This window comes from Trachurus japonicus, chromosome 24 (assembly GCF_045865225.1).
Source record: "Trachurus japonicus isolate A0001 chromosome 24, Traja_1.0".
NCBI classification, from domain to species: Eukaryota; Metazoa; Chordata; class Actinopteri; order Carangiformes; family Carangidae; genus Trachurus; species Trachurus japonicus.
This window is the reverse complement of record NC_140930.1, coordinates 18,224,432-18,248,877: the sequence shown is the minus strand read 5'-3', so window position 1 is coordinate 18,248,877 and position 24,446 is coordinate 18,224,432. Positions and strand designations below refer to the sequence as shown.

Sequence of the window (24,446 nt, the reverse complement as noted above, 5' to 3'; positions counted from 1 at the left end):
CCTTTCCATCAAGCAACAATGAATTATCCTTACCTCCTTGTATTGTCTCAGTAAGAATACATAGTGCTTATTGCAGATATTTCTGCTTTTTATAGGTAATCCTTGCATTATTGATTGCAGGAAAAGCTGGCAAGGAATGTATTTTCTCCAGTGACAGGGAGAATCACTGAGGTAACGTCCACTTTCACTGCAGGCAGGGACTTAAGCTTGTTATTTAAAGTCACTTGAAGGATTTATTTGTGGTCATATCCTCATTATCCCTGTCTTCATTTACTCTTTGATCCTCACAACAGTCTGTACATACTCTAAAACTGACATATGTATCTCTTAAATATACACTTGGTATTTGCTGTATTGATTTGAATAGCTGCTAAATTTGCAATAAATACATTATCTGTCAAACTAAATAAAATAGGATGTATTCATAATTATCTGAAAAATATAGTATATTTAAGGTTTAGTCCGTGAAAAAGCATACCCAAGTTTGTCTCTTAATCTCAATAAAATTATTCTTCACAATACATGTCAGTAATGATTCCAGTCTTTCACATGGTAGATTATGTTCAACCATATTCAACCATGAAACTAAAAGTCCAGTCACCCCTGACTTTGTACAACTAGAAAGGAAGCATTATACTGATTACACCCACAGCCTTTAAAGGTGTCTCTATAAGGAGTTTCCTTTTCAGACAAGACTTATGTCAGCCCTCATCAAACATCTTTAGGTACTACTTTAGACTTAAGCACTTTAGAGGAGACGCTGAGGAACCATGCTGAGATACCAGGAAGAGCTAAAATGGATATAAAAGTGCAACTGGAAGTTGACTGTGTGCACACTGGTTAGTGCAGGGTAAAGAAAACAGGAATTGACTTTTCCCTTTTGTTCTTTAACCTGCTCTGTTTTCTATATTGTCTTTCAGCCCGGAATGAGTGGGAGCCCTGCAGACATGTGCATTCCCTTCCCTTAGAGAGCTCAGGAGAAACATGACAACTCCCTATCTTTGCACCCTTCCTCTGCTCACGTGAGATCTTTCATCCAGAGCAGAGAGACCACCACCCAGAATGTCCTCGCACAGACGCAACTTTCAGTGCTTCAATACTGTTGGGGGTGAAGGCTCTCACAAGTCTTCACTGCCCTTCAAGCACAACATCCCCCACCTCCCCAGGATCTCCCATCATGGCATGGTGGCCCATCATCCACCTCTGGAAGAATGCTACCTTTGCTCTCAGTACAGACACAACAAGGCTCTGGAAGCCTTAGGGCCGCAGGTTTTGCCTCTGTATCACACTCACACACCGTATCACCACCATCATCATCCACACCAGTATGTTCTCGACAGGCCAACCAGACCTGAGGAGGCACATTCAGGCCAAGACCGTCACATTCATCATCACAGGTACAATAAGAGGGTGATGCTGGTGAAGAACAGCGACCCCTCCTTCAGGAAGACCATCGTCTTGCACCGCAGGAGTCTACACAGTTTTGGGCTTTTCTTAGAGGAAGTTTCTGAGCTGATGCAGTATCACATCAGGAAGATCTACACTGTGGAGGGCCGCAAGGTGAGATGATAAACACTTGGAACCAGGAGATTATGTAAAGATATGTTTAGTTTTCATGTACCCTTTTCCTTGATTTTATCTTATATAACCCACTAAAATGGGAGTACAGGGGCTGTATGACATTTTACTGTGTGTTCAGGAAACTTCTTTTTCCAAGAGGAAGTTTCCGTGCTTGACCCTAGGTAAATACCTTCCCCTGTGTTTTTATGAACTGAAAAGGAAGGCCAAATCTGAAATGAACAGTAGTACCATGACTTCTGATTGTCTACACTTGTTTAGCTTTGTACTGCTTTGAAAAGCATACAGCTTTAAAAGGCTATTGATGTTAGAATCAGAGTGAATAAGAGGCTTTTAGTGACAGGACTGATTCCTATTAAATTCCATTCAGGAGCTTTGGAGCTTCTGAACAAATATGTGAGTGCAGAACATCAATATCACTGACCATACTTTAAAGTTAATATATAAACAAACAGGAAGGTGAAATAATCACAATACTATTTGGTTATTAAGCAGTATTGAAACTGAAAACAAAGCATTCTATCGTCATTACACTTAAAAATCTTTGCCATCTGTAAGGTGCAAAAGGTTTTCTGTAATATCTGCGCTCTAAAATACCCAACACCTGGTTGCTGTTGTTCGCATCCAAATCCAGATGATTTTCCAGTTTATTTGGGTTTGATACTTTGCTACAATCTATGACTAGGGGGATAAATATTTTGAGTGTGTGCATGTGGGAATTAAACAGGGATATTCCCTCACACAGACATTCCGAGTGTGGGTATCTCTCCAAACCCCATTAATCTTGGTCAAATCAGAGCTATTTTTGAGGGAGTAGAAACAGGTCAACGATGAAACTCCACTCCCCTATTTTGATACCAGTGGTGTCTCAGAAATGTGTCTCACAGTGGTAATTAATTATCTTCACCTAGGCTTCGTGTGACCATGGAGGAAGCCATTCATCTGCCTTTACCAACAGTGGATTTCAAATTCAAAACTGCACTGCCATCAAAACAGACTGCTCGCAAACAAAATAAAATCAACAAAACTCTCAATATTTTAGTCTGCATTTGTTTTGTAGAGTTTTATAGCTGTCTGTAAAGAATGGATTTAATAGTGAAAGCCATGAATATAAACGCACACTTATACACACAATACAATTTAATTTGCCCTACCAAATAAAAACACACATACTCAAACAACCAATTAATTTATCTGTAGTATAGCTTAACACACAACTGTACTCCCAAAAGCTAAGAAAAAATCAAATACTCTTTTGTGTAGCTACTTTTATTAGGCCAATGTGTGGTGGTGCAAGGGGAAACAGGTCAGTGCACATTCACCCCCTAGATTAGCATTCAGCCATTCAAGATGGGGATCTACATTTTAATTCCTACCACTGTGATGATGATGATGATGGTTATGATAGTGGTGACTTAGTCAGCTACTTTCACACACTCCGAAATCTTGCATTCCTGCTGAGCAATACTGTAGCCACCACTCTTACAAGTGTGACAATGACAGCAAGAATGCACTGTCATCTGGTGAAGTCTCCCAGAGATCATCCTGGATTAGGATATTTATCTTGTCTTGACTCACCGCTGCACTCAGAGTCTTTAAAGGGATTTAGAGCACTCAGTTGCACAAATGAGGGGACAATACCTTGACCCAATTAACATATTCTCATCTCAACAGTTATGTTTCTGTATAAATATTTTCTGGTTCATGGCCCTACCTGGTAAAAGAACTTATATTTACCAAAAGCCAAACTAACATCAAACACAGTGTGTATTTTTTTCTCTTCCATTTTCAATACAGAATGGACATAAACCCTAGAAGGGATGCTATTTGAGTAATAAAAAGGTGACATATAAGGTGGCTACAGAAGTTCAGATCTTGGGTAAATACAAGCCAGGGCAGGTTCTGCGACATTTGACCCTCACTTTGAAAAGGGCTTCAAACAGATGCATGCAAATGAAATATATTTTATACATGTGACACATACTTGGAAGTGTTACATAGGCTGTGAAACTGCATTAGATGTGCCTTAGTGCTTTGTGTTCACTCATAGCTACTGTGCACTGAGAAGCTGACGAGGAGAGATAGTAAACAAAAAAATATTTGGTAACAGTGGTCTAGCTGTGTCTCTGTGACAAAGAGAATGTGTCTAATGGATAAAATATACTGAGAAATTGGTTATTAGGTTAGATTTAGATTGCTATTATCAAAACATTATCTGCCAGACATCTAGAGTTTTTCCAATTATGTCATACCACATATACCTGTAATCCCTCGTCCTATTGCTTTTATTTTAATGTACTGTAAACTTCATTCAATGAACCAAATCACTCTCAACTAATTTCTGTTCTTCTGTTTCAGATTGACAATGTTCAGAGCCTCATGCAGTGTCCCAGTGTCCTTGTCTGTGTGGGACGAGAGCCTTCTCATCCTTCCATCATGGAAAATTTTAGGAAAACATCTGATGACAAACTTCCGAAACTGAGTTTGAGGTCGCGTACAGATGCAGCCAGTGAAGGACATGGGGGTAGGAGAAATGGCTTATTATCAAGACTCAACATCTTGACAGTTTTGTTATAAATGCTTTAAAAAAACATATTTACTCCATCCTTAGTTTTTAACTTTTTTTTTTACTAATTACTTGTTATATTATATGTCATTAATCTCTAGTTATAAGTAACTGTATTGTGAAAGTAGGTGCTACTTAGGTTATATATCAAGGATTATAATTTTGAGTATTATTTTGTACACCAAAAGAGACCTAATTCCATCTATTTTTGTCCTTTTCTTTCTATCTCCAAGGAGCATCATCAAAGAAAAGTGTCATCACTCCAAAACTGGAATCTGACAACAGATCTAACAGGCAGTCAGGGTCATCTGACAAATCATTACCGGATGGAACTGAATCTCCAGATAATGTGGATTCCTGCCCACCGACTGGTGATGGAATAAGAGAAGATGATATTGAGAAGCGGGTTCGTGTTAACAAAGATGGCAGTTTGTCTATGGAAATGAAAGTGCGCTTCCGGCTACAAAATGATGAAACATTGCAGTGGTCAACAAAAGTAAAAAAGTCAACAGGGAGGGCATTAGAGTATCTCCAGGGACATAACGATTCCTATTTTGCACAAGTTAGTGATAGAAGCTATTCAGAATCTGAAAACATCTCTGCTGCTGAGCAAGATGAAGGTTACATCACCAGGCGCCATCAAAGACATACTGAGGAACCTCACTGTCCTCACTGTTGCAGTCAGTGCCAGGATTATGACATCTGGAAAAATGTCCCAGGGACACATGGAGCAAGTCGCTGCATTCAAACCTCTAGCTCAAGTGCATCCTCACATACAATGGTCTCCAGAACGGTGGTTGAAAGGCAAACCATGTCTCGATCGAGTGAAGAGTATACAGAGCAAGTTGCGGGGAAAGAAACATACATGAAACAAACAGTTGAAGCATCTGAAACTGTAGAGTACTGCACCATCAGGAGTGGGACTTGCTCACCAAAGTGCGATGTGCAACCCTCCACACTGAACCGCTGTGAAGTGTGTGGCGTTAGTTCCCCAAGTGATCAGCTCAAAACATCAGAGCAACACGAACGAGCAAGATCTGCTCCTAGCACTTACTCACATATGTTGGCAGACCGTGAGGAGGATCACTGTGATGAGGAAGATGATGTCCCACTAAATGCATCAAGAGGATCTTCTCAAAATAGTACACCTGAAAAGGAAGAGGCCACTGGAAGTACAGTGTTAAATGGTGAACCACCAATACAACATTTATCTCCGATCCCCCCAGACAGAGCATCAAATGCTTCAGCGCACTCTAGCAGGTCAAGAAAATCTAAAACTTCACACAGTTGTCACTGTGAAGTCACAGATGTTTCTGAGAATGAAGCAAGGGGACAAGATGAGGAAGAAGCTGAGACAGAAAGAGATCAATCAAGTGCCATGTCTGTTAAATCAAATGCCTGTGGCCGATCAAATAAGTCTGAAGAAAGACAGAACACAGAGTCTGCCGATGTAGGGGAGAAAAGATCCAAAAGTGCCATGTCAGTAAAATCAAATGCCTCAACAAAATCCAGATCACAGGAAGTAAGACCTTTAAGTAGCACATCTGTTAAATCCTCTAAATCCGAAAAGTCAATGAAGTCAGAAGTGGCAGCTGAACAACATCAATCAGAGGACGATGTTGATGAAGAAAGAGCATTAAGTTCCATGACTTCAAAATCTAAAGCCTCAATTAAATCAAAAGGATCAAAAGTTTCATCTCTCCCAGATAAAGAACAAGATGAGGAGGAATCTGAGCAAAGGACATCTGGTGCCACCTCAGCAGCATCGCACGACTCTGCTGAATTAAAGTCAGATACATCAGATGCGCCTGCAGAGAGCAGTACTGAAAATCCTGTTGAAGAAAATGAAAGTGGACAGAGAGCACAAAGTGCAATGTCAGAGAAGTCAAATGTTTCTGCAAAATCTAAAACATCAAGACCTTCTGGGACTCCACTCAAGGAAAATTCAGAGGACATATCTGAATGGAGTATACCTGTTTCAAAAGATGATGATGATGATGATGATAATGATGATGATGATGATGATGATGATGAAAATTTGGAGGAGGAGGAGGAAGCTAATGAGTCTGGAGAAGATCAAGACAGGGTGCCAAGTGTCATATCATCCAAATCAAACACCTCAGCAAGATCTACACATTCAAAAGCATCAAAGCTGCAAGATGAAGAAGATATGGAAGATACTCAAGAGAGAGCATCAAGTGCCATGTCAGCAAAATCAGGAAAATCTAATACCTCTGAAACCGAGGGAGTACAAATTACAGGAGCTGAAAGTGAGGAGGAAGGAGTGAAAATGGTGGAGAGATCTCCAAGTAAAATGTCAGCCAAATCCACAAAGTCTAATGCATCTACAAGGTCCAGAAAATCTAGACTTTCCAAAGGTGTTGAAAATGCAGAAGAACATCAAACAAATGAGGAAAAACAAGCCGAAAGTAATGAAAGTGAAAGAGCACCGAGTGCACAGTCTGCAAGATCCATAAAGTCAAAAGTATCTGCGACATCTAGAAAGTCAAAAGATGATGAAGAAATGAGTGAGGTAAATTCTGAAAATGAAGAAGAACCAGTGGAGAGAGCACCTAGTGCCATGTCAGTTAAGTCTAGTGCATCTGCAGGAAGACCACAAAGCACGATATCCGTCAAATCAGCAAAGTCGGTAAGGTCAAATATCTCTACAAAATCTAACAAATCTAAATCTTCTGAAGTTCCTAATGAAGACAGTGATGGCCGTGATGAGGATGAAGATGATGTACAGATGCAAACTGAAGAAACTGCCTCTGATAACAATGACGAGGAACTTGTAGGAAGGGCAACAAGTGCAATGTCAGCAAAATCTGGAAAGTCAAATGTCTCTGCAGCATCTACAAAATCAAAAGAGAGGGGACCTAGTGCACTGTCAGTAAAATCAGCTCGGTCAAATGTGTCAGTCAAATCTGCCAAATCAACACAGTCAAATATTTCTGCCAAATCTAAAACACAAAAGCAGAGTGATGTTGCAGATGGAGAAAATGCAGCAGATCATACAGAAAATGGAGAAAGAGCTCCAAGCAATATGTCAACCACATCCATTAAATCTGCAAAATCAAATGCTTCAGCAATGTCCAAGAAATCAAGAGGTTCTGCAGTTCCTCAAGAAAACAGTGGTGATGTATCTGAAGGAATTGGAGAGACTGAGGGGAGGGCTGAAAGTTCAATGTCAGTCCAGTCAGTTGAATCAAAAACTTCTGTTAAAACAAATAGGTCAAAATGTTCTGCTCTAAGTCTAGCTGATGGCTTTGAGAGTCCTGATGAAGGAAATGACGAAGAGGAAACTGAAGAAAGAGCAGCAAGCAGCATGTCAGCCAAATCTGCCCAGTCACATGTTTCTGAACGGTCTGTTAAAGCACCTAGTGCCGTCTCTGTGAAATCAACAAAGTCACATGTGTCTACAAAATCTATAAAATCAACTGCTTCTGGAGTTCCGTCTGTGAAATCTCCTGGCATTCCCAATGAGGGAGATGATGAAGAGGAACCTCAAGAAAGAGCAGAGAGTGCAATGTCAGCCAAATCTGCAAAGTCAAAAGGACAGGACGACCAAGCTGAGGAAAATATATCTGATCTTGAGGGAAATGCAGAGAGACCTGCAAGTAATTTGTCTGTCAGATCAGCAAAATCAGCAAAGTCCAATGTTTCGACTAAATCTACAAAGTCAGAAAAAATACGTACTTCGGATAAAAGGGCACTTGAACAGAGATCTCCAAGCAACTTGTCTGTCAGATCAGCAAAATCAACAAAGTCCAATGTTTCTACTGTATCTAAAAGGTCAGAAGTTCCCTTGGAAGACAATGTTGACAATCCTGAGGAAAGAATTGTTGAAGGCGAGAGTGAAACAAGACCAATGAGCTCAATGTCAGCACAGTCCAATGTTTCAGCTAGATCAAACAAATCAAAATGTACTGCTGATGATCCAGCTAATGAACACTCTGAGGCAGCTGCTGAAGACGATGATGAAGAGGAAACTGAAGAAAGAGCAGCAAGCAGCATGTCAGCCAAATCTGCCCAGTCACATGTTTCTGCAGTATCGGCTAAGTCTGCAGAGAGAGCACCAAGTGCTTTGTCAGTTAAATCAGCTAAGTCACAAATGTCTACAAAATCTATGAAATCAACTGCTTCTGAAGTTTGTGCTGCCAGTAAAACTGGTGATGGAGGAGATGATGAAGAGGAACCTCAAGAAAGAGCAGAGAGTGCAATGTCAGCCAAATCTGCAAAGTCAAAAGGACAGGACGACCAAGCTGAGGAAAATATATCTGATCTTGAGGAAAATGCAGAGAGACCTGCAAGTAATTTGTCTGTCAGATCAGCAAAATCAGCAAAGTCCAATGTTTCTACTAAATCTATAAAGTCAGAAAAAACACGTACTTCTGATCGAAAGGCACTTGAACAGAGATCTCCAAGCAACTTGTCTGTCAGATCAGCAAAATCAACAAAGTCCAATGTTTCTACTGTATCTAAAAGGTCAGAGGTTCCCTTGGAAGACAATGTTGACAATCCTGAGGAAAGAATTGTTGAAGGCGAGAGTGAAACAAGACCAATGAGCTCAATGTCAGCACAGTCCAATGTTTCAGCTAGATCAAACAAATCAAAATGTACTGCTGATGATCCAGCTAATGAACACTCTGAGGCAGCTGCTGAAGACGATGATGAAGAGGAAACTGAAGAAAGAGCAGCAAGCAGCATGTCAGCCAAATCGGCCCAGTCAAATGTTTCTGAACGGTCTGTTAAAGCACCTAGTGCTGTCTCTGTGAAATCAACAAAGTCACATGTGTCTACAAAATCTATAAAATCAACTGCTTCTGGAGTTCCATCTGTGAAATCTCCTGGCATTCCCAATGAGGGAGATGATGAAGAGGAACCTCAAGAAAGAGCAAAGAGTGCAATGTCAGCCAAATCTGCAAGGTCAAAAGGAAAGGATGATCAAGCTGAGGAAAATATATCTGATCTTGAAGGAAATGCAGAGAGACCTGCAAGTAATGTGTCTGTCAGATCAGCAAAATCAGCAAAGTCAAAAGTTTCGACTAAATCTACAAAGTCAGAAAAATTACATACTTCAGATAAAAGGGCACTTGAACAGAGATCTCCAAGCAACTTGTCTGTCAGATCAGCAAAATCAACAAAGTCCAATGTTTCTACTGTATCTAAAAGGTCAGAGGTTCCCTTGGAAGACAATGTTGACAATCCTGAGGAAAGAATTGTTGAAGGCGAGAGTGAAACAAGACCAATGAGCTCAATGTCAGCACAGTCCAACGTTTCAGCTAGATCAAACAAATCAAAATGTACTGCTGATGATCCAGCTAATGAACACTGTGAGGCAGCTGCTGAAGACGATGATGAAGAGGAAACTGAAGAAAGAGCAGCAAGCAGCATGTCAGCTAAGTCAGTCCAATCACATGTTTCTGCAGTATCGGCTAAGTCTGCAGAGAGAGCACCAAGTGCTTTGTCAGTCAAATCAGCTAAGTCACAAATGTCTACAAAATCTATGAAATCAACTGCTTCTGAAGTTTGTGCTGCCAGTAAAACTGGTGATGGAGGAGATGATGAAGAGGAAACTCAAGAAAGAGCACAGAGTGCAATGTCAGCTAAATCAGCTATTTCTACCCAATCTACTAAGTCACAAAAAATACATACATCTGATGACAGAGAATATGAAGATAGAGCTCCAAGCAATATATCTGTTAGATCAGCAAAATCAGCAAAGTCAAATATTTCTACTAAATCTACAAAGTCAGAAAAAATACATACTCCTGATCAAAAGGCACTTGAACAGAGAGCTCCAAGCAACTTGTCTGTCAGAACAACAAAATCAACAAAGTCCAATGTTTCTACTGTATCTAAAAGGTCAGAAGTTCCCTTGGAAGACAATGTTGACAATCCTGAGGAAAGAATTGTTGAAGGCGAGAGTGAAACAAGACCAATGAGCTCAATGTCAGCACAGTCCAATGTTTCAGCTAGATCAAACAAATCAAAATGTACTGCTGATGATCCAGCTAATGAACACTCTGAGGCAGCTGCTGAAGATGATGATGAAGAGGAAACTGAAGAAAGAGCAGCAAGCAGTATGTCAGCCAAATCGGCCCAGTCACATGTTTCTGCAGTATTGGCTAAGTCTGCAGAGAGAGCACCAAGTGCTTTGTCAGTTAAATCAGCTAAGTCACAAATGTCTACAAAATCTATGAAATCAACTGCTTCTGAAGTTTGTGCTGCCAGTAAAACCGGTGATGAAGGAGATGATGAAGAGGAACCTCAAGAAAGAGCAGAGAGTGCAATGTCAGCCAAATCTGCAAAGTCAAAAGGACAGGACGACCAAGCTGAGGAAAATATATCTGATCTTGAGGGAAATGCAGAGAGACCTGCAAGTAATTTGTCTGTCAGATCAGCAAAATCAGCAAAGTCCAATGTTTCGACTAAATCTACAAAGTCAGAAAAAATACGTACTTCGGATAAAAGGGCACTTGAACAGAGATCTCCAAGCAACTTGTCTGTCAGATCAGCAAAATCAACAAAGTCCAATGTTTCTACTGTATCTAAAAGGTCAGAGGTTCCCTTGGAAGACAATGTTGACAATCCTGAGGAAAGAATTGTTGAAGGCGAGAGTGAAACAAGACCAATGAGCTCAATGTCAGCACAGTCCAATGTTTCAGCTAGATCAAACAAATCAAAATGTACTGCTGATGATCCAGCTAATGAACACTCTGAGGCAGCTGCTGAAGACGATGATGAAGAGGAAACTGAAGAAAGAGCAGCAAGTAGTATGTCAGCCAAATCTGCCCAGTCACATGTTTCTGCAGTATCGGCTAAGTCTGCAGAGAGAGCACCAAGTGCTTTGTCAGTCAAATCGGCTAAGTCACAAATGTCTACAAAATCTATGAAATCAACTGCTTCTGAAGTTTGTGCAGATAAAAAAACTGGTGATGAAGGAGATGATGAAGAGGAAACTCAAGACAGAGCACAGAGTGCAATGTCAGCCAGATCTGCAAAGTCAAAAGAACAGGATGGTTCAGCTGAGGAAAATAAATCTGATTGTGATGCAGAAAGAGCCCCAAGCAATTTATCAGTAAGATCAGTAAATTCATTTAAGTCAAAAGCTTCTGCAACATCTAAAATATCCAAAGTCTCTGATAATTGCTTAGAAGATAATAATGAAAATCCTGAGGAGGGTGAAGAGAGAGCAGAGAGTCCAGCATCAGTCCATTCAAATGTTTCTGCTAAATCAAATGGTTCAAAATGTTCTGATGATGCTCCCATTAAAGAGAACTCTGAAATATCTGATGTAGACAATGATGAAGACCAAACTGAAGAACGAGCAGCAAGCGGCATGTCAGCCAAATCAGCCCACTCACATGTTTCTGAAGCAGCTGTTAAGTCTGCAACGAGAGCCCAAAGTGCTTTGTCTGTTAAATCAGTAAAGTCTGCAAAATCAACAACTTCTGCCAAAAAAACTGGTGATGAAGGAGATGATCAAGAGGAAACTCAAGACAGAGCAAAGAGTGCCATGTCAGCCAAATCTGCAAAGTCGGCTATTTCTACTAAATCTACAAAGTCAGAAAAAATACATGACCACAGGGAAGAAAGACATCCAAGCAATATATCTGTCAGATCAACAAAATCAGCAAAGTCAAATGTTTCAGAAATATCCACGAAATCAAAAACCTCTAACATCCCTTCTGAAAACAGCACAAAAATTGCTGATGCAGAGAATGCAGGAAGAGCAAGTCCAATGTCAGATGAGAATGCTGGGGAGGAAACTCAAGAGAGAGCACAAAGTTCAATGTCAGCCAAATCTGCAGAGTCAGGACAGGATGGTCCAACTGAAGAAAATATACCTAATCAAGAGGAACATGAAGAGAGAGCTGCAAGTACTATGTCTGCCAGATCAGGAAATTCAGCAAAGTCAACAACATGTGAAGTTCCTTCAGAAGAAACTGCAATTGTGGAGGAAACTATACAAAGACCAAGGAGCACCCTGTCAGTCAAATCAACCAGATCTGCCAAATCAACACAGTCAAATATCTCTGCAAAGTCAAAGTCAAGTAACTTAAAAGCCTCCAATGCTCGTGGTCAAGAAAATAATGAGGAGAATACAGAGCGAGCACCAAGCAGTACCTCCATCAAGTCAACAAAGTCAGGAAAGTCAAATGTTACAGCAGTATCAAAGAGGTCAAAAGCTTCCGAGGTTCCTGCAGAAGTAGATGCTAAAATTAGTGACACTGAAGAGGACACTGAGAAGACAGCAAAGAGCTCAGCATCCGTCAAATCAATGAAGTCAAATGTGACATCAACATCTACCAAATCAGTTGCTTTTCAGAGTCCTGAAAATGCTGAAACACATTGTGAGGAAATAGATCAATCAGAGAGGACACCAAGTGTTTTGTCAGCTAAGTCCAACATGTCTGGAGTAACCTCCAGTGAAAGGACTAGGCGTAATGAAGACACTGTTGAAAGAACACATAGTGCCATGTCAGCCAAATCAGCTAAATCAAATACCTCCAGAAAATCAAACAAATTAGTAGCAGCTCCTGAAATTCCTACTATTGAAACTACCGGTGATCTGAATGAGGGAAATACTGAAGAGACGTCAAGCAGAGCACCAAGTGCCCTTTCAGTGAAATCAACTATGTCAGTGAGATCAAAAAAATCTGAAGTATCTGAAGTTTCTGCTAATAAAAATACTGACGAAAAGGAGGAAAGAACAGTAAGCCCTGTGTCTACAAAATCAAATCAAACTAAAACGAGGAGGTCTGAAGTTCCTGCTGTGACAGTTGAGGAAACGGAGGACAGACCACCTACAGCCACGTCATCAAAGTCGAAGGTTTCAGCACGTTCAAAAAAATCAACATCTGAGGTTAAACTAAAGAAAACTGAAGGGCACCCACAAAGTTCTTTATCTGTGAAGTCAAATTTGTCCATGAAATCTCATAAGTCCAAGACAACGGATATTTCGACACACAAAGACAATAAAGAGGAGTTGAACACGTCCACGCCCATCGGTGCTCCTACTGATGTTCCTGAAGACAGTGGTAAACCCACATCTAGTGTGCAGGAGCAGGAGAAGCAAGAATATACAGCTGATGTAAGGAGCTGTCACTCCAAGACAAGCAAGTCAAGCAGGCAAAACAAATCTGTTGCAGCATTAGAAGTATGTCAGAGTACACACCAGTCAAAAGGAAGTAAACGTAATGTAATATCTCGCACAGAGTCAAGTGAGAGTGATTTATCTCAGACGCTGTCCAGTTCGGATATGGTCAAGGAGATTGGTGAGACTTCAGCCACCGGTGAATCACACACTAATGTGTCCAAGACGAAAACAAAAAGTCCATTGGGCACTAAGGACACTGGTAAAAATGTTGATGATAACAAAAGTGACAGAAGCAGTAAATATAGACAGAATAACACAGATGCTGATGACTTTGACCTAGTCCCATCAAGCCTTCCAAATGCATCTCCTACTGAGGTTGTAAATGAATGGCTGAAAACAATACCAGATGGAGATATGTATGACGTGGAGGAACTCAATGAAAACTGCGATGGACAAAAAAATGCCCAGACAAAGGAAATGAATAAATTGGAGGATAATGAAAACACTAACTCTGCAGCTGAGAATACAAAAGACACAAATGAAGGAGATGTGGCAAACAGTGTCCCTAATGATGATGAACAAACAGCCACAGAGGTACCAAATGCAGATAATACCAGTACTCAGAGAGATGACACCACAAAAATATTCCACTCTTCTGTACAGGTGATGAAAGTACTTTTAAATCCAAAGCTTGATAGATGTAACAGTTTACCAGAAATTTCTCCAGTGTATGGACGAAAACTGAGCACTTCAGCCAGAGGTCTTTTGGATTGCCTCGTTAAGTTGCAGTTAATAGACCATGATCCTAAAAATGCAAATGAAAAAGATGAAAGATACCAAGAACTAATGAATATTCTTAAATCTCTTTGGCTTTGTGATCCTATAGAAAATCAAAATGTGTCAAAGAAGGATGGTCGCCATTCTGTGGATGATGAGTACAATCATACATCCTCATCTGGTGTGGATGTCAACAGTGGCTCCACGGGCTCTGGGAAAAGTAGTGATGGTGTGAATGCATGTGTGTCCCGACCACATACCAGTCCAGGTCCGTTAAGTAAAGTAGAAGAAGTTAATGAAGGTGAGGCAGAAGGACATGCTCAGTGGACACCAGAAAGAGAGGGAGAGGGAATGTATGAGGACAAGCAAAAGGATGATGATCCAGCAACAGATGACACAATAAGAAACAATGATAGTCCAAGAGAGCTACCCGAAACACCACCCTCCTCAGACAAGAGCTCAGGAAATGACAGCAATGGCCAGAATGTTGCAGAGGAAGTTGAAACCGAATGTCTAGAAGACACAAGTTCTGGCAGTCCTCCTATTATTGAAAGAGCACAGTTAACCAAAAGGATCTCCCAAGATCCTGATCCAGTTTGGGTCTTGACCTTATTAACTAAAATAGAAAAACAGTTTATGACACATTATATAAATGCAATGAGAGAGTTCAAAGTCAGATGGAATTTGGATGATAATGAGCAACTTGACATGATGATAAGTGAACTCAAAACAGAGGTCCACAAAAGAATCCAAACTAGTATAGACAGAGAACTGAGGAAAATACAAGGTCGAGCAGGTCTACCAAGACCTCCTAAAGAGGCAATGTCTCGTGCTTCCACAGCACAAACAGAGGAGAGAAGAAGGAGGCTGAAGATGATGTCCAAACAATCAGTTGATCCACAAGCAGAAAGAAGTTATGAGACAGCAACAGGGACATCTTACAGTGACCAGCGCAGTGAAACTGATGATGACTACTGTCCATGTGAAACATGCATGAAGAAAAGAATTAAATCAAGAGTGACACTTCCTGCAGAAGCTATGAATGTTGCACCTATTGTCATGGACTTTGACCTAAAGAAGATTCTTGCAATGAAGAATACTGACACCAACAAGGAGGCCACCAGATGCACATCCCAAACTGAAATTAGTAACAAGACAAAAGCAGCAGAGACACTTGTAGAAGAAGTCATTGCCCAAGCTGTAAGAGAAGTGAAAGGGGATGGGGCACACCACGACACTGAAGATGACTTAGCAGAAGTAGCAGATGAAGTGCAAGAAGTCGACACCATCAAAGAAATGATAGAACAGACTTTTGCTGACAACACAGTAAAAAGCTCTTTTGCAGATGATAATGAGGAAACAGGAGAAACAGACGATGAAAGTGGTGAAAATACGAGGGCAGACATAGGCATGGGTGAAGATGAGTTCATGGTAGAGACAGAGGAAAAGTCTGAAACACCCATTGGTCAAAATGAAACATCTGAAAAAGAGAGAGAGACAGTGGACAGAGTTGAAGATATAATAGAGGAAGAAGAATCTACCACTGTAAAAAATAAAAACACAGTCGAAGAAACTGCTATGATTACATCAACTGAAGACCAATCTGACGAAGATGAGGTTGTGGAAGTAAGGGCAGATTCTTCAGAGAGTATGGAAGCCACCCCAAATGAAGATGAGGAGGAGGATGAAACTGAAACTACAAAGGAGGATGACGCCGTCACAGGTGATGAATTTACAAAACAACCAGCTGAAGATGAGATCCTTGTTGCTAGAGAAATTGAGATCACAAGTGAAGATGAGTCTAAAGAGGGGGCAGAAGAAATTTCAGCTGAAGAGTCTGATTTGGCAGCCCCAGATACATGTGAACTTGACAAAGAAAATGCAGCAGAAGAAGCTGATGTGGCCGACACAACAGAAGATGAATGTGATAAAGAAGAAGCTGTGAAAACAGAGATTGTGGATAATGAAGAAGACATTCCTGCTACTGTAGCAGACGATTCTGCAGAAGAGAATGAAGACACGGTCTTATCTGATAAATCAGCAAAGGAACCAGCAAGAGGAGCAACATCTGAAGGTGAGATTGAAAGTGAAGATGAGCTTCAGGAAGAAGCTTCTGAAGCCACAGGGGATGAGAATGCAGCAGCAGAGACCAGTATGGCAGCCACTAGTGAACATGCATCTGACAAAGATGATGAGGAAGTTGAGGAAGAGAAGGTAGTTGATGATGAAGAAGAGAACCTTGCCAGTAGTGCAGATGAATCTGCAGATGAGAAGTGTGATGCAACCACAGCTGATGAATCATCAAAAGAACCAACTGAAGAACCAACTGAAGACGCAACAACAGACAATGAAGTGGCTGCAGAAAGAACGCTGGCAGTCAGAGATGAAGATGAATCAAATGAAGAGACTGCTGAAGATGAACCTGCAGCAGAAGGGACATCTGTGACCGCCTCAACTGACCATGCATCTGACAAAGAGGATGATGTGGTAGAAGGGGTAGTTGAAGACATGGAAGAGACTACTGCCACAAGTGGTAATGATGATTCTGCAGAGAATATAGATGGCACCACAAATGAAGATGAAAATGCAGAGGAAAATAATGCCACAGTTGAACTACTATCAAAGGAACCAAGTACAGAGGCAATGGTGGAAGATGAGCTTGTTGGAGAAAAAGAGATTGTTGCTACAACTGAGGATGAACTTGAAGATGAGACAGCTGAAGCCACCACAGCTGATGATGAAAATGCTGAGGAGAACACTATGGCAGCCACAAGTGAGCAGGAATCTGACAAAGATAAGGATGTGGAGGCTGGCAGTGATGAAGAAGACCTTGCTTCTACCAGTGCGGGCGAGTCTGTAGACGAGAACAGTGACACAGTTGCTGCTGGTGATTTATCAAAAGAAGCATCTGAAGAAGCAGAAAGTGAAGACGATATTGCTAAAGATAAAGAAATCACAAGTGAAGATGATTCAAAGGAAGAGACTGGTGAAGATGAGGTTCCAGTAGAAGAGACTTGTGTGGCTGCCACAACAGAAAATGAATCAGACAAAGAAGAAGCTGTGGAAACAGTGGTGGTTGAAAATGGAGAGGAGACTGGTGCCACAAGTGATGATGATTCTGCAGAAGATGCCAACACAAATGAGGATGAGACCACAGAGGAAAATGATGGCACAGTTGATGGAGTGGCAAAGGAACCAGCTGAGGAAGAGGCAACAACTGAAGATGAGACTGCTACAGAAAAAGAGTTGGATGTCACAAGTGAAGATGAATCAAACCATGAGCTTGCAGAATCCAACACAGTTGAAAGTGAAAATCCTGCAAAGGAGTCTGCTGTGGCTGCAACATGTGAAGATGAATCTGAAGAAGATGAGTCTGTAGAAAAAGAGATGACTGAGGATGAAAAACAAACTTCTGGCTCAAATGATGAAGATGAAACTGCAGACAATGATGACACAACAGGTGAAGATGAAAGTGCTGTGGGAAAAGATACTGCCGTCACAAGTGAAGACGAAGCTGCAAATAACAGTGAAGGAGAAGTGGCAGAAATTTCAGCTACAACTGAACATGACTCAGACTTCAGGATTCCTGCTGAGAGTGAAGATGAGTCTGAGTCAGGTGACAATGAAACCGCTGAAAAAGTAACAATTGAAGATGAGATTGCAGAAGAAAAAGAGATTGCTGCCACAAGCGAAGATGAAGGGGACGCAGAAGCTGATGAACCCACCACAGGTGAAGAGGGAAAAGTAGCAGAGGATGTGGAAGACACAACTGAACATGAATCTGGTGAAGATGATGCTGCAGAAGCAGGGACAACTGAAGATGTACAAGAAACTGCAGCTAGCAGTGAAGATGATTCTGCAGAAGCAGGGACAACTGAAGATGTACCAGAAACTACAGCTAGCAGTGAAGATGATTCTGCAGAAGCAGGGACAACTGAAGATGTACAAGAAACCGCTGCTAGCAGTGAAGAAGATTCTGCAGAAGCAGGGACAACTGAAGATGTACAAGAAACCGCTGCTAGCAGTGAAGAAGATTCTGCAGAAGCAGGGACAACTGAAGATGCACGAGAAGCTGCTGCTAGCAGTGAAGAAAATTCTGCAGAAGCAGGGACAACTGAAGATATACAAGAAATTGCTGCTAGCAGTGAAGAAGATTCTGCAGAAGCAGGGACAACTGAAGATGCACGAGAAGCTGCTGCTAGCAGTGAAGAAAATTCTGCAGAAGCAGGGACAACTGAAGATATACAAGAAATTGCTGCTAGCAGTGAAGACGATTCTGCAGAAGCAGGGACAACTGAAGATGTACAAGAAACTGCTGCTCGCAGTGAAGATGATTCTGCAGAAGCAGGGACAACTGAAGATGTACAAGAAACTGCTGCTAGCAGTGAAGACGATTCTGCAGAAGGCATGGCTACCACCACAAACGGTGACGAACTCTCAGAGAGTGATAACACAGCTGAGGCAAACAAAATGTCAAAACTGAATGAAGAAATCGAAGAAGAAACAAATGAAGATGGAGAAAATCTTGTAGAAGAGCATGAGAATGTAGAAGCTGATCCTGACTCAGGGGAGGAGAACAATGAATCAGCCACAGATGAAAATGAATCAGTAAACAATGCAACAACAGATGCAAGTGAGACTGCAGGTGAAGAAGATACCTCGAAAGTTGCAAATGATAATGAGTCAGGAGATTCAGAGGCTGAGGCAGATGAAGATGAGGCTTTAAACGATGCAGAACATGGTGAAGCCGAAGACCTCCATGAGTCAGAACCATCTGAAAAAGACACAGAAAGCAATGGCATTGAAAGAGAAGAGGAAGACGGTGAAGAAGAAGATGATACATCTCATGTCGAAGAACCAGCAGAAGCTGAAACAACTGGAGAGGAATCTGAGGAGGTGACAGGTGAAGATTGCACTGAGGCTGCAACAACAGGAGATGAGACAGAAGAAAGTGGAACAGCAGGGGAAAAGTCAGGAGAAACTGAAGGGGCAGGGAATGACAATACTGAAAGCAATGGTGAAGAAGAATCAGGAACAGAAGGTGCATCTGCAGGGGAGGAGGTTGGAGAAAGTCAAACGGAAAGGCAAGAACCCACAGATAACACAGAGGATGAATCTGCACAAGATGGCACACAGCAACTGACTGAAGGAGAAGATGAAGAGGCTGTAGAAAATAGTGGCAATGAGTCTGAGACTAATTCTGACAAAGTTGACCAAACATGTGAAGAAAGTGACATGACTGAGGAACATCGAGAGGATGCCTTAACAGAGACAAATAATGAAACAGAAGACCCTGATGATGTGGTGGAGCTGGATCCAGCTGTGGTTGAGGATGTGGAAGAAATATCAGAAAGCAATGAAGAAAACACACCAGTGGAAAATACAGATGAAGGCACTGATGGACAGGCAGATACTAATGCAACCATTCAAAGTGAAAGCCAGGGCAATGATGAAGACTGTGTCAAACCTTTTGAAGAGGAGGAGGAAGAAACTGAGACAGCCAATGAAGACTGGAGTGGAAACCAGGGAGATTCAGCTGATGGAGAAGATGAGGCAGAGGATTATTCAGAGGAGCCAGAGGAGGAGACTGATGACGGAGAGCAAGAGTTTACTCCAAGCAAGACAGATAACCAAGAGGCAGCTAACAAACCAGCTGAGGAAACAACATTAATCCCGCTTGACACTTTGGCCCAAGTGAATGCAGAATCTGAGGATGGCGCTTATGCTGATGTTGAAGATTCTGAGAGTGAAATAAACACCCAAGAAGGAGTTACAAGCCTCGAGTCAAAGTCATAACCTAACTGTGACCCTGTAATTGCTCCAGAGAACTACTTTAGGGTCTACAGAAAATGACAAGAAGACAGCTAATGATGTTGATGCTACAAGCAATGAAATGTTTTGTTTTTTTGTCTTACTTTTCATATAAAGTGAAAAGAGAAAAGGGATCTTGATAATATTAAATCATTGTTAATCATGCTCTTAAGAAATACAAACACTTTGTAAGAGCTAACACTGAGACTGAATTATGCACAACTGATCATACACTGGTATGAAAAAGTAATCTTAAAACTTGAATGTATATACTGTATGTAGAACATTTGCATAGTTTTATGCAAAATTAAAACTTTTATTTCCATGAACTAAGCTATAGGTTATTTGTTTCATAACACTTACTGAGCCTAAAACAGAACGTGGCAGTGTTCATTAATGATTAACTATGTGAATGTTAAATTAATGAATATAAGATGTCATGAACGCACATATACTGTAGTTTTTCCTCAAACTACTGCAGTATATTTACACCATTATTGCTGCTCAAATTTTCTCTGCAGGACTAAGCAGGTCTGTGAATGTATTTAATGTAATCCAAAGTATTATTTGAAGACTTATGTTAAAATTTTAAAGGTAGGTGCTACATGTAAGTTTTTAAAAAGCTCTTAATTTATACCAATTTTGACTATTTTTGTGTCTATTCCTGTCACTTTTTTTCTTCTTCCAAAAGATAAATCAACTGAACTTTATGTGTTTTACTAGTTCTATCAAACCATTCAAAGCACTTTATACTACAAACTACATCCACTCCTGTTGTGATGGTGAGTTACTGTAGCATCCAGTCTACCCACCATGACAGGATAAAAAAGTAAAACTCCCCATAGCATGGATTCTGACCTCATGTCTTGTAAATTTAACAATGGCTGAAGCTCTTGGCCAGTCTCCACCACATCTATCACCTACACCTGGCAAGAAACCAGGCACAGCAGCAGAGAAAACTTACATATAGCACCTTTAACATAGGACAAAGTTATGTTTTTTTTTTTAGGTAACACTTTACTTTCCTGGAAAGCCAGAAAATACTGATAATATTCATTTTGAATGTTTAACATACTATTGTGCAGATACAGTACTGTTAATGTCAGGATGTTAGTGGTGCATCCAAGGATCTGGATGATGATAACCATCAGTGCAAGCATCTTCATAATCCCATCAGGTAATTACATCATAGCTTGCTATAGATTTCTATAGCAAATGAAATCAAACATCTCTGGAAGGTAGCAAAAGTCATGGCAGGGTTTTATGTATTATGAAGTTCTGTGTTCAGTGTTTATCAGTAAGACAACACATTATACTCTGTGGTACAGAGGTTATTACCTATGCTCAATGTACTGTACTAATTGTCTTGGAAAATAAATGTACTTTAAACTCAAGTGTGTTGTTTGTGTCACTTTTATAACCAGTACAATTCAAGTTCACAATAATCAGAACACTGACACTGACCTGTGACATTTGCATCATAAACTGAGGCTTCTCATCTCTTCTCACTAAAGTTTGCAACAACAAAAAAAATTCAATTTTAGAAATCACACCTGGTACTTGAAAAGTGTGCCACCAACACATGCAACATTCTTGGTTTGACTAAAACTCCAGAAGTGTTTCTGTATGGTGACAGTCAGATCAACATTACTTACCACAGATGTAAATCTGTAAAAAACAAAAAAACAATGTTATATTGGATGAGCAATAACAACAACATAAAGATGATTGAACACAATCTATGGTTCAATTCACCACATTCACAAACATTTCTATCCAAAACATAATTGTGTGTAAAATTACAACAACAAAAAAAGAAAAGAAAAATGACCAATCTCTCTCTACAGGGCCATCCAAAGACACTTTCTGAAGCCTATTTCATTAAAATCAATGAACTAAATTATATGTGGGTTACTGAATTGTCCAAGATAATTGAAAGCATAATAGATATCCCATAATCAACTACTGTGGAAAGATCTGAATGGGTGCGTGAGGCAGTCTGTTGAGACTTCCCCTTCTACAGTGAACCCCATTAGATAGAGCTGATGGATGTGCCCCTCTCAGAGTTTCCATTTACAGTCTCTTGAGGTCATGTGACATACATAATTGGTGTCACTCTGATTGACTGCATAACGCCACAGTGCAGGTGCAGGCCTCTGCTCTAAAGCCTTTGTATTGAGAGAAGTACACCTTGCTGTATAAGCTACCTGGAGGTTCCATGCCCCCAATCACATACATTTGCCTGTTTGTTGTTTTTGCTTTGCTTCGCACAAATACTGAGGAGAATTACTCACCTCCCATAAATGTGTCTTTCAACATCTCCAAACTGGCCTTATAGTGATAATCAATTTGGCAGTTAAGACAGCAAACAAACAGTTAGGAACCATCTGATTAAAACACAGTGTAGTTAAATTGAGAATTATGACAAAGACGTCCATACCATGTTCTTTGGTTTTACAGCCTGGAAATGTAATGGCTAAATGGCTGCTGCAGAGATAGCAACTAAGCTAGCTGTTAGGTTAGGCTAATTCATAAAATTACATTGAAAACAACATCAATCGATTTTTTTTTTTTTTTTCCCCAGGAGTTGGGTTAAGACTGCAGAGCTACAACTGTGACGGGACTTACATTCATTCTTGTTCCAGAAAAAACCCTGACTCCACTGATGACAATGTTGCTCCATGTGTGCTGGGAGTAGGCTACTAGTAGGCTACGCTACAGTGCTATGTAAAAAGATTTCCTCTGTCTCTAGTGGCCAACAGGTGAATACAGCTTTGAGATTTTTCTTTTTTCTTTTATATTTTGTATTTTAGGCCTGCACACTCTCACCTGTTTTTAATTAGGCCTACTTGCTAATTAGACTTCTACACAAATATGATGATGTCACCAAAGCAGTGTTATCAAAGTGAAAACACCTGTGTAGGCAGAGCTTGGGAGGGTAGCTACAATGGATATTACATTTGTGCATTTGCAATTATATGCTTCACAATTTAACACATTGTTTTCTTTCAGAAATGACTCTTACGTTTAATAAGCTAGAGGAGTAACAAGGTAGTCTAAACAGGCTTGTGTTTAGTTATGTCAGCAGGTTCAAAATGCTTGTTGGTCACATTCATGTGAAAGTAGGTCTGCTGTGAGCATAATGTGATATTGTTCCTCAAGGAGGAAATGCGATAACAGCACTCAATTATTGCTACTACTGCTGAAAATAAAAACCTGCAATAAAAGAGATATGGCAAAACCCATGTCATTTTCTAAATGTACTAAGGATGCTATAGGCTACCTCAATATTCACCATAACCTCTTTCAGAGCAATACCAATAATTAATGTTTGATTTGTTGAGATGAATCTAATCCTCAAATCTTCTGGAAGAGCAAAGCTTTGTTTGAGGAAGCACCTGCTCGCTGGCACAGAGTTTTTTCCACGGTAAACACTGGAAGAGTGAGGAACGTCATCCGGAGCACAATAATAAGGGGCTTTCCCGCAACCATGTTTACCTCAGAGCAACTTGCCACTGGAACAGCTGCATTGGTTTGCTGCTACATTACAAAGTCCAACTGCAGATATGACTGGTATAATTTAACTAGATGAAATGCAGGTTTTTGTGCTTTTGAATTTTGGTAGCCTATGTGAGAAAAAAAAATACAAAACCCTAAATATGGAGCACTGGTCTTGCAGTTTATCCCAAAATTAAGCTACAATATGCTTGCTCTGGTGATCTTGATGTCTGTGTGGACAGTCAAATGGACGAAACTAGAACGGGGAAAAGTGAAGCTCTCCTGAAACCCCATGAACATCCCAGAGGAACAGCAGAAGTGCCTGTTGAATACATCGAGGGGGTTCAATTGTTCCTTGTTTATTGACAATCACTTTGTCTTTTTAGGACAAATGCAGGAGTGAGACCTTCTCTCACTCCATGTGTGACAGAGGATAGAAACGGTTCCCACACAGACAGGAAGTCAAAGAGGGGCCTCTTGTGATGTAGAGGGGGATCAAAATTGAGGAAAGTGTATGCTTGTGTGTTAATTCATGTGTGTGTGTGTGTGTGTGTGTTTGTGTGCGTGTGCAAATCAAAGCTTTGCTAAACACTGACACCAGCCTGCCTAAGCTCTTACAGTACTACAGCTTCCAGTAAATATTCACTTCCTAATCTTTATGTGTCACATAGTAAACACTTAGGCCTACTGTAACTTTGCCACACACACAAATCTAAAACACAATCTAAGCACATGTAGCCTACAGATATTTTCAGTCACATGCAGTGCACACTCACATTAATAATGGGAGTTGAAAGCAGCTATTGGCAGCATGTATGCTTTTGGCACAGAGGTGGCCAGGACTGCGATACTAAAGGAGACCCACGCTCCCTTTCTTTCCCACCGTTGTTCAGGTTATCCTGTGGGGCCACTTATGACCCTTCTGCAGGCAGGATGCAATGTCTGGGGACCCCAACAGAGCTGCACACAAGCATCCGCCAAGCCCTGGGAAGAAAACAAGGGCTGATGGAAAACCAGAAGAAGGGAGTATAAAGAGAAACAGCAGTTAGTAACCAGGACGCACTCAATAACACTCACCATGCACCTGCAGCCTGTGTGTGTGAGTGTGTG

At 40.8% G+C, this 24,446-nt stretch overlaps 2 protein-coding genes across 3 annotated transcripts in view; one reads left to right on the top strand and one right to left on the bottom strand.

The window, feature by feature from the left end:
- Window positions 1–922: 922 nt before the first annotated feature.
- rp1l1b (rp1 like 1b) lies at window positions 923–19,857 on the top strand. The gene is made up of 3 exons (XM_085771401.1): window positions 923–1,560; window positions 3,937–4,102; window positions 4,378–19,857. Exons 1-3 carry the CDS (start codon window positions 1,063–1,065, stop codon window positions 19,821–19,823), a joined length of 16,110 nt encoding a protein of 5,369 aa, XP_085627527.1. The 5' UTR covers window positions 923–1,062; the 3' UTR covers window positions 19,824–19,857.
- A 4,276-nt stretch (window positions 19,858–24,133) lies between these two features.
- The window catches only part of LOC146961830 (low density lipoprotein receptor adapter protein 1), a 93,939-nt gene continuing 93,626 nt past the window's right edge, over window positions 24,134–24,446 (bottom strand). The window contains exon 9 of one of the 2 annotated variants that reach the window (XM_085771415.1): window positions 24,134–24,338. In XM_085771415.1, coding sequence (XP_085627541.1) covers window positions 24,248–24,338 — 91 coding nt within the window. In that variant the 3' untranslated portion in view covers window positions 24,134–24,247. The remainder of the gene's footprint in view (window positions 24,339–24,446) is intronic. The other variant, XM_085771417.1, reaches the window with a different exon arrangement.